The 16,301-nt window shown below is 44.3% G+C and overlaps 1 protein-coding gene across 5 annotated transcripts in view; it reads left to right on the top strand.

Moving 5' to 3' along the window:
• Mcc (MCC regulator of WNT signaling pathway) overlaps positions 1 to 16,301 on the top strand; it is a 233,011-nt gene that overhangs the window by 144,401 nt on the left and 72,309 nt on the right. For all 5 annotated transcript variants that reach the window (XM_021150247.2, XM_029472144.1, XM_021150249.2 and 2 more), the window contains one exon: positions 6,903 to 7,045. In XM_021150247.2, the coding sequence (XP_021005906.1) occupies positions 6,903 to 7,045 (143 nt within the window). The remainder of the gene's footprint in view (positions 1 to 6,902; positions 7,046 to 16,301) is intronic.

Here is a 16,301-nt window from a genome sequence, read left to right as displayed (position 1 = left end):
ATTAAAGCATTTAAATAAAGGTCTACAAGGGAAAGATAAAAAGATTTGCATAAAAGTCTTAAAAAGGTGAGAGAAATAAAAAGAATTCAATTATTTGTCTTAATTAGGTTCAATACTGTTTGACAGAAAAGACTAGCATTTGATGTTTCTTAGAACGCCATCGGACTACCCAAACAAAAAAAAGTAGTTATTGTATTGGCTGGAGTGACAGATGAGGGAGACATGGGGCTGCTACTGTGCTGTAGGGTAGTTAGGACTGTAATTGAAACCTGGCACTTGCTAGGCTACTGGCTAGAAATTGTGAACAGTTAAAGTTAATAGATTAGAGCAAGCCAATACAGGGGTAAGCCTTTAAAGAATAAAGCGTCTGAAATACTTTACTTGGGAAAACACTAATTCTGGGCTTGAGAGATGGCTTGGTGGTTAAGAAAACTTGCTGCTCCTGTGGAGCACATGGACTTCATTCTTAGAACCTCTGTAGTGGCTCAGAGCACCTTGAGTTCCAGTGTGGGGATCTTGTACCTCTGTATGACCTCCAGGGGCACCAGGAACACACCATATGGTGTGAATGCATACATGAAAGGAAAACACTCATACACATAAAATAAATCTGGACAAAAGTAAGAATGGAAGAACTAATTATAAGTAAAGTGAGGTACTGGCCAAAGCAAAAGAAACAGATTTTGCAGTAGGGGAAAAAAAAAATAAATAAATAAAGGATGTTTCAGCAATGACAGCTCGAGCCTCATGACTAGTTGTCAAAATACTAGCTAAAGTATACATAATTTTCTGGTTTTGTATATGTGTATTTTATATCTCCTCTTGGTTTTCTGCTACTTGTAAGTAGTGAAACTTGTCTCTTATAGGCTACTCAGGTTTGTCATTGGCTAGAGGAGGTCCCCTAGCAGTAGGTACGGTAGCTGATATGAAGTGGTTCTCCCATTTAGAGGAGCAGCTGAACTCATTCCATTGACCAGAGGGACCATTACAGAAGGCTGATGCTATTGCTGTTGTGGTTGAGAAACTTAACTGATCCAGAGGGCTTATTTGATGACTAAGAAGTCATCAAGTGTAGACTATAATGGCTGTCTTTTGGCCCAAGTACCATTCCCTGTTCTTTCAAAGGGATTCTGGGCCCCAGGCTACTTCCCAGTCCCCCTTTCCAGGTGTGTCCTGAATGGCTTTCAGTCTGGTGATGACGTATGTCCACATGGATCTGGGAGGAACTGGAGACATTAGCCATTCCTACTAGGCCATGATAGTGACAGCAGACGTGAAGATGTGTGGGTCTGTCTTGATGGGCCAGGCACAAAGTTCTGGACAGATATATAGCAGAAGCAACAGGGAGACCAGAGCCAAGGTGACAAGACTGACAGCTCCTGGTGGCCACCACCTACTCACCTCTATCTTTTCTCCATGCCTCCATCAGCTTTGCAAGCACAGACCTGCCTGGATGCAATGCTGTCTGCTTGAATCTTCTAGTACAGTTTGTTTTTCTAACTGATCCCTGCCGACTGCACCCTAAATCCCACCTCCTAGAGGCAAACACTGAAAATTTTGCATATATGTCCTTTGGAATTTCTTTCTGTTGAATCTTTTAAACATAGTGGGCACGCGGCATACCGCACATGTGGTTTTTCACTTCTCTGTGTATTGTGACTGCCTTTTAAACGATGTTTAGTTTGACTTGGGGAGATTATATAATGGAACAGAAACTATGAGAAGAATATGACCATAGAGCACTTTGGATCCCAGAAGAAAAAAAAAGAATGATGTCTAAGCAAACTGAACATGAGATCATTTCTTTCCCATAAGCAATGCTTGTAACACCAGCCTTTCCCTGCTAACCCTCTAGACTCAGCTCTGTTCTGTCCTTTCTTGGAAAGCTCAGAACTCAGTGTTGTCTGGCTTCTTGCCCCAGCAGTTTCCCCCCAAACCCTTATGGACTGAAAGTTGCCTTCCTCATCTGTTCCTCACCAGGGTGTGGTGTGAGTAGATGGGCTTTGCGGAAGACATGTGGGTCAGATGAAGTCAGGAAGGTAGGGCTGTCCCGGTGGGATCCTGCCTTCCTAAGGAGAGACACCAGAGAGCTGGCCTTTCCCCGCCATGTGATGACAGAATGAGGAGGTGGGCCATCTGCAAGCCAGACAGAGGACCCCTCCAGAGAATGACCATGCTGGCAATGCTTTTGGGCTTTCCAGCCTTCAGAAACACGAGAAGCCACATTTCTGTTGTTTAAGCCACCCAGTCTGCAGTGTTCTGTTTTGGCAGCTCCAGCAGCAGAAGATGCTAATGATTTCTCTGTCTTTCTTCCCAAGCTCCTCCTCTCCCCTTCCTTCTCCTCCCCACTTCCCTCTCTTTTGGAGATAGAATAGAACCCAGTACCCCACACATGCTATGCACATGGCCGGCCAGGCCAGGCCAGCCCACCACATTTATTTTTATGTTTTTGAGATTATATATATATATATATATATATATATATATATATATATCCTTGTTTGCTTTCTATTGCTGTGAAAAGCACCAAAAGCAACTTGAGGGAGAAATGTTTTTTTTTTTTCTTTTCATCTTACAATTCTTCTATCAAGGGAAGCCCAGGAAGGAACTCAAGGCAGGAGCTTGAAACAGGCACCACACAGGAATGCTACTTACAGGTCTGTTCATCTAGTCTAGGCCCACCAAAACAACTATAATAGATTCCCACAAGCTCTGATTTTTTTGTTTTGGCCTCTTCTGTGCAGGTATTACAGGTGGGTCTAACCATGCACCCCCACTGATGACTTTTTAAGTTAAAAATCCTTTCTTATTTGGGGATCTGTTTCTATAGCACTGGACCTAATCTCTCTCACTATTTCTACTGGAGGCCTCTTTGACCATTGAGAACACTGCATGTCTTAGCCCTTACCCTCCCCTGCTAACTTCTGTCCTCAGCCTTGGGTCACATGATGGGTCTTTCCAGCACTTTCCATTCTAGATAGCACCTACCCTCCAACTACTAACTCCCTGTTTCTGAGATCTTTGCATCTGCACTGAAGCCTCTGCAGGTGCCACCTCCCGGAGTAAGTCAATCTCTGATATGGCAGTCTCCTGTGGTGTCTCCTACCAGCAAGGCTTTCAGGGCTGCTTCAGGACTCCAAGTGTTCTTCTTGAATTTTCAACCCACAGGGCAACCATGTGTGGTGTCTCTACAAGTGACCAAGAGCTCTTTATCTCCCTAACAAATGTGGTGTTCTGTTTAATTGAGGGCCTAAAACGAGAACTAAAATTCAGAAGGATCATATTTCTCTTCCTCTGTCCTCCTGTGTGATGTACCTAAGGCCTGCCGAGTACCATAAATCCTTGACTGTGGCTCTTAGATCAGATCTGAACAATGGAATGTTACTCTATTGAAGCACATTTCTTGGGCTAAGTTGCTTACCTGAAGGCTCATTGATGAGCTCTGTCTTCCTTTCTGCTGTAAGGGAAGCAGGAGGGAGAAGTTCAGAAAGCCACACCTTACCCCAATTTACCACCAATTTTCTGCAATGGAATCTTTAAGAGAATTGAAAGGAATATATTTCTCTCATATATCAGCCGTTTCAGGGAAGGTCTGCATTTCATTGTAAGAAAGATAGAATGTAGATCAATTAAAAAACTGAAAAACCGATTGGCTCAGGTGGGATGGGTTTGATAATTGTAACTGACTGACAGCCATGAAAACCAGTGAGCAACCACCCAGGCTGTCTCCCGATGTGTGTCAGGCTCATGGCAAAAATGGATGTGCATGAAGTTAGCTTATGATGTCATATTTCTTGGCATTTTTCAGCTGCACAGAAAGCTCAGCTCCAGGTCTGGAGCACATGAGAACTATACTTTTATCAACTTTTCCCTCTTATGACTAAATAATTTTACTGTGAATCAAGTCCATAGGGCACAATATACCATTATTATTTCATTGGGTCTAAACTAAGGAATTAGGTTGCCCTGCAAAATAGTTGCATAATGTATCAGTCACACCTCATAGCCATGTTTCAGATGTCCTATTTTTAGAATATGGATTCTGGCTCATGTGGCTGGGTGTGTGTGCATGTCCTAGAATCTACCACCCTAGGATACTTTGTTATATTTTCTGATACAACTAGAAGCAAGTGCTAATGGTAGCAAGTCTAAACGAAGCCCCTGGAGGCACTTCTGAGCTGCTGCTTAGTGCACAAAGCTGAAGGCATTTGAAATCCTATGAGGTGATCCTTTCCATCCCAAGGAGAGACACTTGAGCTTGGTAATTTCATTTCAGCAACTACACACCCATGGATGACCAGTTTATCTAAACGTTTATATTTGTGGCTAAACACAGTCAAATTGGAGAGTTTACTCAAATTTTCTTATCTCTGCAATTAACAATGGATTTGGGGAAAAGGAGACAGCCCTATCACAAAGAAATAATCTGGTACAAGACTGAGACCTACTGTATAGGGAACAGGAAGGTGGCTTGGTAAAAGCACTTGCTACCATTTTTTCTTTGTCTAATATAATAAATTCTCCTTTTGCTCCACACTGCCAAGTCACACTCCTGCCCCACTTTGGTAACACTCTACTATACACCTTGCTCAACACCTCAAAGCTCTGAGCGTGTGCGCATGCTCATTGACTCCCTACCTGGAGTGATGGTCCCTCTGTGGTCCCTCCTAGCATGTCTCAAGTTAGAAAGGGCTATGGATATGTCTGCTTCCCGGAAGATGGCATCCCCCCATCTGCTGTCCTGTGTGCATCTTTGGTGCTCTGATACCTTGAATGGGATCCTCAGTTAGCTTTCATCACATGAAGAGCCTCCAGCCCCAGGTGTCATCTTGAGTGTGATGTCATTCCCCTTCCCACACACCCCAGAGGAGATATCTCCCTCATTATGTTTCCTTCTCACACCCTCTCCCTAGCTACTCCTTTATAAAGTTATCGCTGGAAGTAATTCGATATAAAGCAGATTTGGCAGGAACCATGTGTTCAGAATCTGCCATGCCAATTTTAAATGCTGACTAAAGCAAGAGCTGATGTATCAGTCACAATTACCCTCTAGATCAAAAGATGACTAATAAGAACACTACTCTTTAATTGTTTTCTCACCTAAACCTAATTAGTGTTGACTCGTGTAGATGTCTAAATAATTAACACTCGTAGCTTATTAACCTGTTTTTATTTTTACCTTCACTCCCATTCTAATCCATATTTTGTATAGCCAGAGGCTTTGTAACTGCTGAAAATCTTCCTAATTTTCTAAGTGGCTTTCTTATTCAGCATGGTCTCTTAATCAGCATGGGCCATTTATGAAGCAGGTAAATCCCTTAAGAGAAGATTGCTTTGTTGAGAGAACCAAGAACTTTAGAGAGATGTTAATCTGAGGTATCCCTCTTCCCCAAGCCGCTCACCACCTTGGTCTACTCAAAACCCAAACTTTGCATCCTGTTCTCTCGCTGATTACTTTCAGCTTAAAAGGAGGTTTAGGCTGGTGACTCTATTTTCTTCCTAGCTTCCTTCATTCATACCCTCTCCCTCAGACGAAGTAGACATGAGTGAGCTTTCTATGCCCACGATTAAATCCCCTGACGATGTAGCCTTCGGGTTCATTTGCAAAATAAATGCTTCCAAGAGAATAATGGTCTCCTCTTCATGTCTGTGTGGCTTGTATGGTGCTGGAGTATGGAGGAGCCGAGGCAGACACTTTGAGATACACATTCCATTTAGAAGCTATTTGCTGACAGCATAGCTCAGAGGTTGAATAACCGTGAAGGGCTGAGACAAGATGAGTGAACGCATGGGAATAAAACATCTGTGCTTCATGGCTGCCTTCTATCTGTAAATGCAAAGAAAAAATCAGGGACACAGAGCACTGGATGAAATCTCTCCTACAAGGCACTCTTCTTGCCCCTCTCTTTTGGGGAGCCTAAGTGTGGTATTTCTTAGTGTCCTAATTAGGGTTTCTATTGCTGTGAAGAGACACCAGGACTGTGGCACCTTATATAAAAGAAAACATGTAGTTGGGGCTGGCTTGCCATTCAGAAGTTTATTCCATTATTGTCATGGCAAGAAGCATGGTAGCATGCAGGCAGACATGGTGCTGGAGAGGTCGCTGAGAGTTCTGTATCTGAATCGGCAGGCAGCACAGAGAGTGACGCTAGACCTGCCTTGAGCATCTGAAACCTCAAAGCCCATCATCCTCAGTGACATACTCATTCCGAAAGGCCACACCCACTCCAACAAGGCCACACCCACTCGACCAAGCCCACACAATCCCAATAGTGTTACTCCCTATGCGTCTATGGGGGCCATTTTCATTCAAACCACCACATGGAGATTTGCTCATCTGTCCACCCAGAGTCCAGTGAAGCTGCACACATACGATTTCTCAGTAGCTTCAACTCCTCTCCTCTCCGTGTTAAGTTCTAGGAAGGAAAGCTCCAGTGGGACCCTTCAGACGAGGGTGTGTAATTTCCAGTCTCTCATATTCTTCATTATTTTGGTCACTGTAGCCTCAGTGTTGGTATACTGTGTTCTTTATTACCTCTTAATTTGAGGGGGATAAAAAACTCTAACCTTTCCAGGAAATCTTTGAAGAGAAGTTTTGTTCGGTATGTAACAGTGGATGCACAAGAAACCCTGAAGTTTTGCACACGACATCATCTTAGCTATAACCATCTGTGTGGCCTGAAGGGAAAAACCTAGTGCCCACAGCCTGGAATAGAAAACTGTTTTCCTTTGAACATCTTTGCTTGTTCCTTACAAATCCTTTCCAAGGATTCTCTGTACATCTCCCATCTATCCGTGGTCTGACACAGTTTCCCTCAATGGTAGATGACTCACTCTCCCATCTATCCATGGTCTGATACAGTTTCCCTCAATGGTAGATGACTCACTCTCCTTTCTTGCAGGGAGGAAGATGAGTACTCAGAACTTCGGTCAGAGCTCAGCCAGAGTCAACACGAGGTTAATGAAGACTCCAGAAGTGTGGACCAAGACCAGACCTCTGTGTCCATCCCTGAGAACCAGTCTACTATGGTCACTGCTGATATGGGTGAGTCTTCCCAGACTTCTTGCTAAGCAGGAGTTTAGTTTCTGGGCTGTAAGAGAAACCCCAGAAACACAAGACAACCCAAAAGAAGATTTATATATTCAAGAGGTACAACGAGGGACAAATATTCTGGGTTCACTACCTTATTGGTCACAATGAGCCAGAGAGCTGAGCTCTCTGTGTTCTTCTTTGATGAGACCACGATTCAAACATGTGTCACCTCTGCTTGAGCATTCTAGAAGCAGGGAGGTGTGTTGAAGACTGTTGCAGTATTTCTAGTTACAGTTTCCTCCAGAACTGCTGTGGTGGGAGTGGAAGGGATGGAGTGGGCAGCAGAGCTTTGCAGTAGAAGAAGCCAAGAGGATCTTAACTAAGAAGGAGGGATCCAAAATGTCTTCACCATGTTGATCCAAGAGGATGATTGTATTCCTTGGTAAGAAATTTGAGAGACAAATTGAGGAATTGTTACTATTAAGGTTGAACTAAGTAACAAAATAGCCAAGTGGAGATACCTGAAGCAGTGTCTCCAGCTGCAGGCCATGGCCTGTCACTGGGTTTGGGAATTAGCTTATAAAGCCTCTTAGAAAGAAAAGCCAGCAGGAAAGCAGTAGAGTGACAGTGTTGCTATATAAAATCTGTTTATTACCAGATAGTGTGAGAGTCAGAGTTGAAGGGTTATAAACCACTCGTCTGCCAGGGAAGGCCTGTTGGAGTCTCTAGACAGACTTATTTGACTGCGGTTGAGTATTTCGCATTGTCTGAGCCTAAGTGATCTCTATGATTGAGCAGGTGTGATGTTAGAAGAGTGAACCTTTCCATGTCTTTGGAGATAGATGTTCACAGCTAGTGAAGAGGTGGCAGAAGAGCAAGGAGAAGGATGAGACATATATTGAGTTTTCATGAATCTGAAAATGGAACTGTTGGAAAACAAGATTTTAATCAGCTATTACACATATGTTTAATTGCACAGCCATATAAGTACTATAACATCATGGTACCATGAAAATATCAAATGAATCCAATCAGTCCAAGGTCCTAGGAAAGTCTTGATCTAGGAAGTAGCATGTGAACTGAGACTGGGAGAGCCTTTGGCAATTTAACAGGTAAAGGAGGAGCTGAGGGTGTTTAATGAGAATGGGGAATATATCAGGAAGGTGAAGAACCATTCTTATGTGAGGTTGAAGGCTGCAGAGATAGGTAGGAGCCGCTCAGAGTCGTGTAGAACGTGTTGGAGTCTTTACCCAAAAGGCCTATCAGAAGCTACTAAGGGATTTACCAGTGGTGGGAGGAGTGAGATGATCAGCTGCATTGTGAATCACTCCACAGGGTGGAAAGCAAATCCAGAGATCAAGAGTGTGTTGGGGAAACTTGTCAAGAAATCATTTTAAAAAGTCTAGGTAGGCCAGATTCTTACAAGGTGACAGTTGAAATATAGAGCAAAAAAAAAAAAAAATGGGTATAGAAAAGTTATTAATTGGGCAAGATTTGCTTAAGAACTGGAAGACGTCTGAAAGCAGAAGTATGAGTGTGGGTGTCTTGTAAGATTCGTGTGGGTGGCGAGGTCGCGCATCAATGTGGGAACGTGGTGGGAGGGGGCAGGTGATTTACTCTCAGTTTCGTTCTGTTTTGCATAGAGACAGGTAGTGATCAGCTGCTTTTCGGAGGTCATGATTTCGCGGTGATTTCGAGATATCTGGGTTAGAGATGTTTAAGAGCAGAGTAGATACTGACATTGAGATGCCCAGCTGAGTGGCTGGGATGCAGAAAACTTGGTGGGAGGCATCCGGTGGTGGCTGAAGCAGTAGTGGATGTGTGGACAAGTGAAGTCAGCTGGAGACTGAGCCTTTGGGGCCACAGCTAGTAGCAGTACTCAGCAGGAGCCCGGGGACCCTCCTCTCAATCCAGTTCTAGGGTAAATGAACACTCTTAGCAAACCTCAGAATGTATGGGTACCCGTGCTGATTTTGTTGATTCGGTAGTTTTCTTCTTCTTAGAGTATATTTAAATTCTAGATCATGTCATTACTTGCATGGCTGACTATCCCACTAAACTTTCCTAGGCAGTTGTATGGTGTTTGTTTCATCTACTAGTCCTAGGGCCTGACTTGTGGCATGTGTTAAAAGATCCTATTGCAATGAACAAATGAATGAATGAATGTGGCTATTGGCCTGTCTGAGAGAAGTATCTTGGTGTTAAGATGTGATGGGACAATGAATGAGTACTTGGCATTCTGAAATGCTGAGGAGGCAAATAAGATGGATTTAGTCACTTCAGCCATTGAGAGACGTGCATCCTAAGTGAGACCAGCCTAAGCCACACAACAGTGTGCACAAGAGTGAAAATACTGCCCAGGCTTAGCAGTTGGAAGATAATGTATTGGGTGTGGGTTCAGGTTGGTTTGCTTTATGCCCAGGTTCAGAAATACTTCTGAACCCAAGGTCGAGACTTAATGTTCTAACACACACAGCCATCTGCCACCAGCCAACCCTTAGGCAAAAGTCTCACACACCAAGTTCATATCAGTATTGTAATTGTCTATGCTCAGCTGCCTCTTATTCCAGACTCCAGTGTGCAGCCACGGGCAGCCAAACAAGTTCAAACAGCCAACAGTGACAGTATCTCTGTCACTGCAGAGTACCAGGACTACACCGACCCCTGCATTTGTTTCTCTCAAATTGTATTTTATGAAATTAATAGGTGACCCACAGTCTGACAAAGTCACATAATTAAGTTTGGAAAATGCAGGCACAAACCCACTTCAATGGGCTTCTCTCCTGGGAGATGTCTCAGAGCTCTTGACATGACAGTGCATCTGTCGCACTGATTCCCCAAGGCAGGGGCTCACAGCTGTCTGTCTGCAGGGTGAGGCTTCTCCGCTGTCCCTCATCATTCATTTCAGATGTTTTCTTCCACCCTGTACCTCACTTGGAAATGTATGTTAATTGTACTGAGTCCTAGCAGTACTGAGCCTTGTAGGAGCGTGGCCTCTGCCCAGTGTCAGCATGCATTCCCTACTCTCTCAGAGGAGCCTTTAGTCTTCTGTCTTCCAAAGTCATGGGGTCCTGCATTAGATACTGGGACTGCCGAACAGTGTGTTACGTTAGGTATTGGAGCTGCAAACTCACTGTGCTGTGGAAGGTTCTGGTGCTGCAAACATGCTGTGTGCTGCATTAGGTACCAGGGCTGAAAGGCACACATTCTGCCATCAGATGGCTACATTCCTACATTCAAATTTCTTAAACCTGGGCTGACATCTCGACTCCTCCCCACAGGGTCCCATGAAGCCTGGGGCACTTGCTACCACACTGCTCGATTCCTCCTCTCCGTCCACCCGCTCTGTTCACACTCACCCTCTCTGACTCTCTCTTCAACCTGATCAGATTCTGCCCTCCAAGATGTGTGTGAGCTCTCTCTTCTGTAGGGAGTGTCCTTTGCTACAAGGCACATGTAGCTTTCTCCTTCTCATGTCTGCAGCATCTGTCTCATGCCCCATCCTCTCACCTGGCGTCGTTGGAAAGGCTGCGTTTGCTTTTATTTCCTTACACATTGCCTGCCATGGTCTCGAACTGGAATGCAGGCTGCATAGGGCAGGGATTTTTGGACAACCTTGTATGCCAATCTAATAGAGCTCAAGGACACGTCAAGTGCCTGAGTAGCAATAGATGCCATCCTGTCCTTGTCATAGTCTTTGGTCGATTTGAATAGTCTGATAGAAAAGACCCACAGTGGGGTCAGGACCTGCAAGGTGAGGGCCTGGGAGGAATCTTCCCAGAAGGCATGGCGGAGGGGATACTTGAGGATTAAATGGGAAATAGTGAGTTTAAAGACGAGTCAGATATGAGAGGGTTCTCTGTTGAGTCCTCAGAGAAGGCAGCCACTTATGGGACAACTTGGCAGAGCTCATTAAACTGCAGCGCAGAGTATAGTCAGCATGCTTGTCGATTGGAACTGGCTGCCTGCCTCTTCTTCCTTTGCCATTTTCCAATTAAATTGCTTCAATAGGGTAAAAAGCTTCCATATATAAACACCATTATAGGAAATCATTAAAAAGCATCCATTTCATTATGGTTGCTATATTTGTGAACCTGCATTAGGAACCCAGAGGTTTCCTCAAGCTGGATTTTCGATGGACTTTGCTGTAGTGTTTTTTGCTGGTTTACCAAAACAGTAGCAGTCAGTCATCTCTTTACTTCATCAAAACCCCTTTTGCTTTTCTTTTCCATCATCACCTGCAAGATCCTTGCTGCCCCTTCTGGACAATGGCTCCTGAGCACTGTCCTAGGACTAGAAGAATAAAACAAGCAGCTTAGACTTTAGATAACCCCAGCCATCGAATAAAGGAGAAAGTTCCCCAATACAGTGCATTTGAAAGTGAATTCTATTACTTCTCATCAAACCTTGCCATGGTCGTTTTGGAAGTAAAGGTGACTAAGCAGAAGAGGCAGGAGTCATCATTTAGACTTTTTGTTTTTAATATTTAGTACACATTGGAATTTGCAGGTGGATGTAGCAGCTTGGGGATAATAGCCTCTGTGTTGGAGGGTTCATCCTCTCCTTGTGATTGGTACTCAGCTTGGAAGAAGGCCCCAGAGTCTTAGCAGGATAGAAAAGCTTAAGGAAGGCAAGCCACCTGTCCAAGCTAAGAGGAGGTGGTTTCATTGTTGCCATGTCTGTGTTGATGGCTTTGCTCCTGAGTGCCTCTTTGAACAGTACAGCATGCCTGCCGTTGTTGCAGTTTCCCGACATCCTCTGAGGTCTCAATGCTGATGGGGGAATTAGGGGAACAGCTGTGTCCATCACCAGCACCTGGCCTAACTCTGGCACAGAGTTGAATGTAATTGAATGAAATTTTGATCTCAGGATGGAAAGCAACACACACCAGCCAAATCATGCCAGCGTGGCAACAGGAAGGAACGTGTGTGTGTGTATGTGTGTGTGTGTGTGTGTGTGTTTACTCAATCACACATGTCAGAGAGTGTGTTGTGTCCCATCCAGCAGGCTCTTTTCCTAGCTTCAGTGATAGAGCTACTAAACATTGCTGGAGCCATTGCTTATAAAACAATGACTCTAGTCAGGTCAGTCTTGTGTAACTTAGAGGGGTTCTAGGTTAGTATTTGTAGAGCTCTTTTGAGTCATAGCGAGAGACATGTACTTTGCTGGAATTCAGCAGTGTTCACGCAGGAAACCTTGCTCGCTGTTATGGTCAGTGGTCGTTTCTCTCAGTAGGAGTCATTTTGGAGGACAGCCAAGGAAGAATTTACACATGAAACCTGGCTTTTTGGCATGGTTTGCAACCATGAAATATGTTGAATGTGAAAATCAGATTTTCCTGGCTTACTGGCTAATGAAGTCTAATGGCTTCAGGGAAAAAAAAAAGTTTGACAGTGTCAAGGAGCAGGAGCCAGCACAAAGACTATTCCAAAAGCAACCTTAACTACCATCAGGCAGCTCTGGAGAACTTCGCTTCCTCAGGTGGCTGGGTTGCTTGTCTTCGCTCAGATCATCAATAACGTACATGGGAAACTTCGAGAAACCAGTTCCCATGACAGCAGTGCTAAGCCAGCCTGAAATTTCAGTCTGACTAGTTTATGTAACATGGTTGAATTTTGCCTGCAACATCATCTTCTTTTCTGTTAATTTGGGCAACTTAATTTCTCCCAAGAGGCTTGCAGTAAGGGCCACCATGAGGTCCAACCAATGAGTGACTTTCAACAGTGAAGCCTTACCAAGGTGACATTTTCCGCAGAGACCAGAACCTAGTCAATTAAGAACTGTGTATAAGGGACCGGAGAGTTGTCCCAAAGTTAAGAGCACTTCTTGTTCTTGCAGAAGACTGGGGTTTAAGCCTCACCCCCACCGTGGCTCATAACTACCTATACCTCCATTTCCAGGGGTTCCAATATCTTCTTCTCACTTTAGCAGGTACCACACATGAACTGTGGTGCACAGACATACATGTAAAGCCAAACACCCATACACATGCAATGCAAACAAAATGAAACAAAGAAGCCTGCATAAATATTAGCAGGGCTAATTAACTGAAGTAGCCATCAGCAGTCCTTCTAGAATTTTTCTTGTAGTAAATACAGTCGAAAGCAGAAGCAGTTATCACTCTGCTTCAGTGAACTGTTTTGTTTCTCTTGCGTGCCACTACTGGTCAGTAAATTGTCAGTCTCCTGAAGAGAGTTGGGTGTGGTCAACATTTACTCAGGACAAGATCCCACTGCTATAGGGCTTATGGCTTTATATTTTATTATAATACGCCTTCTTTCTCTTCTAAACAGACCACACCTCCAAAGGTTGATTTGTGTTTCCTTGGTTGAGACTCATGACATATTTCACCTTAAAACCAGACTAGGCTCTGAAAGCCTGTTTAGTCTATCCCAGAAACAAAATCCAGGCCCTCACTAGTGTTCCCACTCCTGCAGCCATAGTGGGGGCCGTGAGTGCTCTAAGAAAGTACTTCATGTTGCTGATGCTTGGATGCTAGAACATGTGTGTGCTTAAACAAACACACACACACACACTTACTTTGTACAGGGCTCTGTAGCTGCCATAGTGATCAACACTGCAAAAGGACCCTTCACACCATCTCAGCATGGGAGTGGATGAGGAGCTCAGAGCACAGGGGCCTATGACCATGGCAGAGGGCCTTGCGGGCTTAGCGAGGGCTGGCGTTCCTCTCAGATCACGATTTCCGGTCTTCAGAGTTACTTCTTAGAGGTCCAGAAGGCAATTCCAAAGACTTATCTGTCAGGTTGCCAAAAAAATGGGACCTCCTACCCCAAAGGTACCCCCCACCCCCGTCCTCTGCATTGCTGGGGGTTACAGTGCTTTCCAGCTATACATTCGATGATCAGCATTTACATAATATGGAGAAACGTGAAACTAGGGCCATTTTTCATGCTTTGCAAGATGTATTGCCACGTTGGGGGCCTAAAAGGGACATCTAAGGCAGCTGGGCTGGCCTGCTACATAGGGGAGGCTTCATCCGGCTGATGTTCGGTAATCCTTATGCCTTCATATTTACAGCCACATTTGCTGTCTCACAGAAGCAAACTGTCAGAAATCTCTCGTGACAACAGCCAACAGGAAGACAAGCCTCAGGCTGGCAAAACATTGCCGAAACAGTGAACATAGAGCCTCCTTTTCACTGAGCTGAAAGACACAGAAGTGAGGCCTGGCAGGGGCGGGGGCTGGGTGGCTTGCTGGCCTCAGGACCCCCAGTCTGAGTTATACCCATTTGCCCGTGGCAGGGACACTCGCCAGGGACTTGCCCTACACTGAAAAGGGAATCTTTATAGTGGTGCCTGTCTCAGTTTTTTTCTGTCAACTCTGAATACAACTTACTTGTTTCTGAGAGAGAAAGAAGAAAGCTGTATTCACACACCAACAAGTGTCTAATTGGGCAGTGGTGACACAGACCTTTAATCCAAGCACCTGGGAGGCAGAGGCAGGCAGATTTCTGAGTTCAAGGCCAGCCTGGGCTACACAGAGAAACCCTGTCAGAAAACCAAATGAAATAAATAAATAAATAAAAATTAAAAAAAGTAGTGTCTAATCATGCTGGATTATGGTGGGTGTCTCTAAACTACATGGCCCTTTCTTTAAATGGTGGCAGGGCAATCTAAGTCTCTAAATCAGTGATTCTCAACCTTCCTAATGCTGCAATCCTTTAATACATTTCCTCATGTTGTGTTGACCCCCCCAACCATAAAATTATTTTTGTTGTTACTTTGTAACTGTAATTTTGCTACTGTTACTAATGCTATTGTAAGTATCTGTGTTTTCTGATGGCATTAGGCAGCCCCTGTGAAAGGTTCAATCCACCCCTGAAGAGAGTCACAATGCAGAAGTTGAGAACCACTGCTCTAAATCCACAGGAAAGTAGACTCAGACTGTCTCTTCTCCCGTTGCTACCAGAAGTCTTGTTACATTTAGAGAAGAGAGCAAAGTGTGGGAGCTTCAGACCCCCACAGATGTAGACAGCAGCAGTACCCTGCCTCACACATAGCCTTGGTGAACCGTGGTCACACCAGGTCTCACTGACCTGAAGGTTGCTGCACTGAATCTAGCACTTACAGACCAAGAATAAATTGTATAAAAGGAAATATAAATTGTAATGAACTTATAATGGTAACAATACATCAAACTCACTTAAAAAAAAAGTTGCAGACACTGAAGCTTGCCAGGTTTGTAGACACATCTTTGGCTATAATTGTCTGGTTTTCACTCTCTACTTGAAGGAGGAGCCTGTTCTGTTTATTCTCCCATGTCCTGTTACAGAAAATTAAATATTCGAGGACCAAATGCTTAGATTATCTGAGCTTAGCCTTCCTGAGAACTCTCTCCATTGAAGGTTAATATGAGGGGAACTCGTGAGATGTGCAGTCTCCGTGACACTGGGCGAAGAGACAGTGGTGTGGCCTCACAATGCATGAGAAGTCCGTGTATGTAAGCTCTTGCAGACCTGTTTCCCAACACACATCGTCTCTCTTATGAAACTGGAATGCTTCCTCCCTCCTGACAGGAGATAATTCACTTTTTCTCTGGCAGCCAGAAAGCTCAGGGCTAAATCAACAAAATCAGCCCCGCAGCTGTGCTGTTCTGGATTTGCTTCCAAAGCCGTCTTCCTTGGTCGCACTGGCTCCGCATCCCTGTCATTTGTAGCTGCTTGTCAAAAGCTGCTAGTGTTTTTCTTTTAAGGGATGATATAAATAAGCCGCGTTAAAGAATGCATAGTGGACACAGAGAGCCTCCTGTCTCCTGGAGGTTAAGCAGAGACAACGCTTATCTTCTCTACATAAAGCAGAGCTTTGCTGAAGGCCCCTCCAGGCTGCCCTTCCCAGAGGTCCCTGAGGTGTCGGCTAGAGTGTGAACAAGCCCATAACACTCAGCAGTTGCCTAGGTTCCCCGCATCTTTATCGGATATTCCTCCATCCCACCCCATGCATTTGTTAATGGATAGCTGCTCAGCCTCCTTCTGAACGAGCGTAAACTTGAAGGTGTTTTCTACTTCCTGCACACTGGTTAGCTTTCGAGTTCCTGTCTTATGTATTAAAATAAGTTTATTATTTTTGTTGTGGCTATACACACACACACACACACACACACACATATATATATATAAAACCATGATATACAACATGGTAAACATTTTAAAGTAAACAGCCTGGAGTTTAAAGTGCTCCTTAATTTTCTGGCCATCATCACTAACCTGTTTACTCCCTAAACCCTACACACAAAAGAGTAACTGCCT

This window comes from Mus caroli, chromosome 18 (assembly GCF_900094665.2).
Source record: "Mus caroli chromosome 18, CAROLI_EIJ_v1.1, whole genome shotgun sequence".
Lineage (NCBI taxonomy): Eukaryota > Metazoa > Chordata > Mammalia > Rodentia > Muridae > Mus > Mus caroli.
The sequence above is the reverse complement of the archived record's forward strand: the minus strand, read 5'-3'. Positions and strand labels throughout refer to the sequence as shown.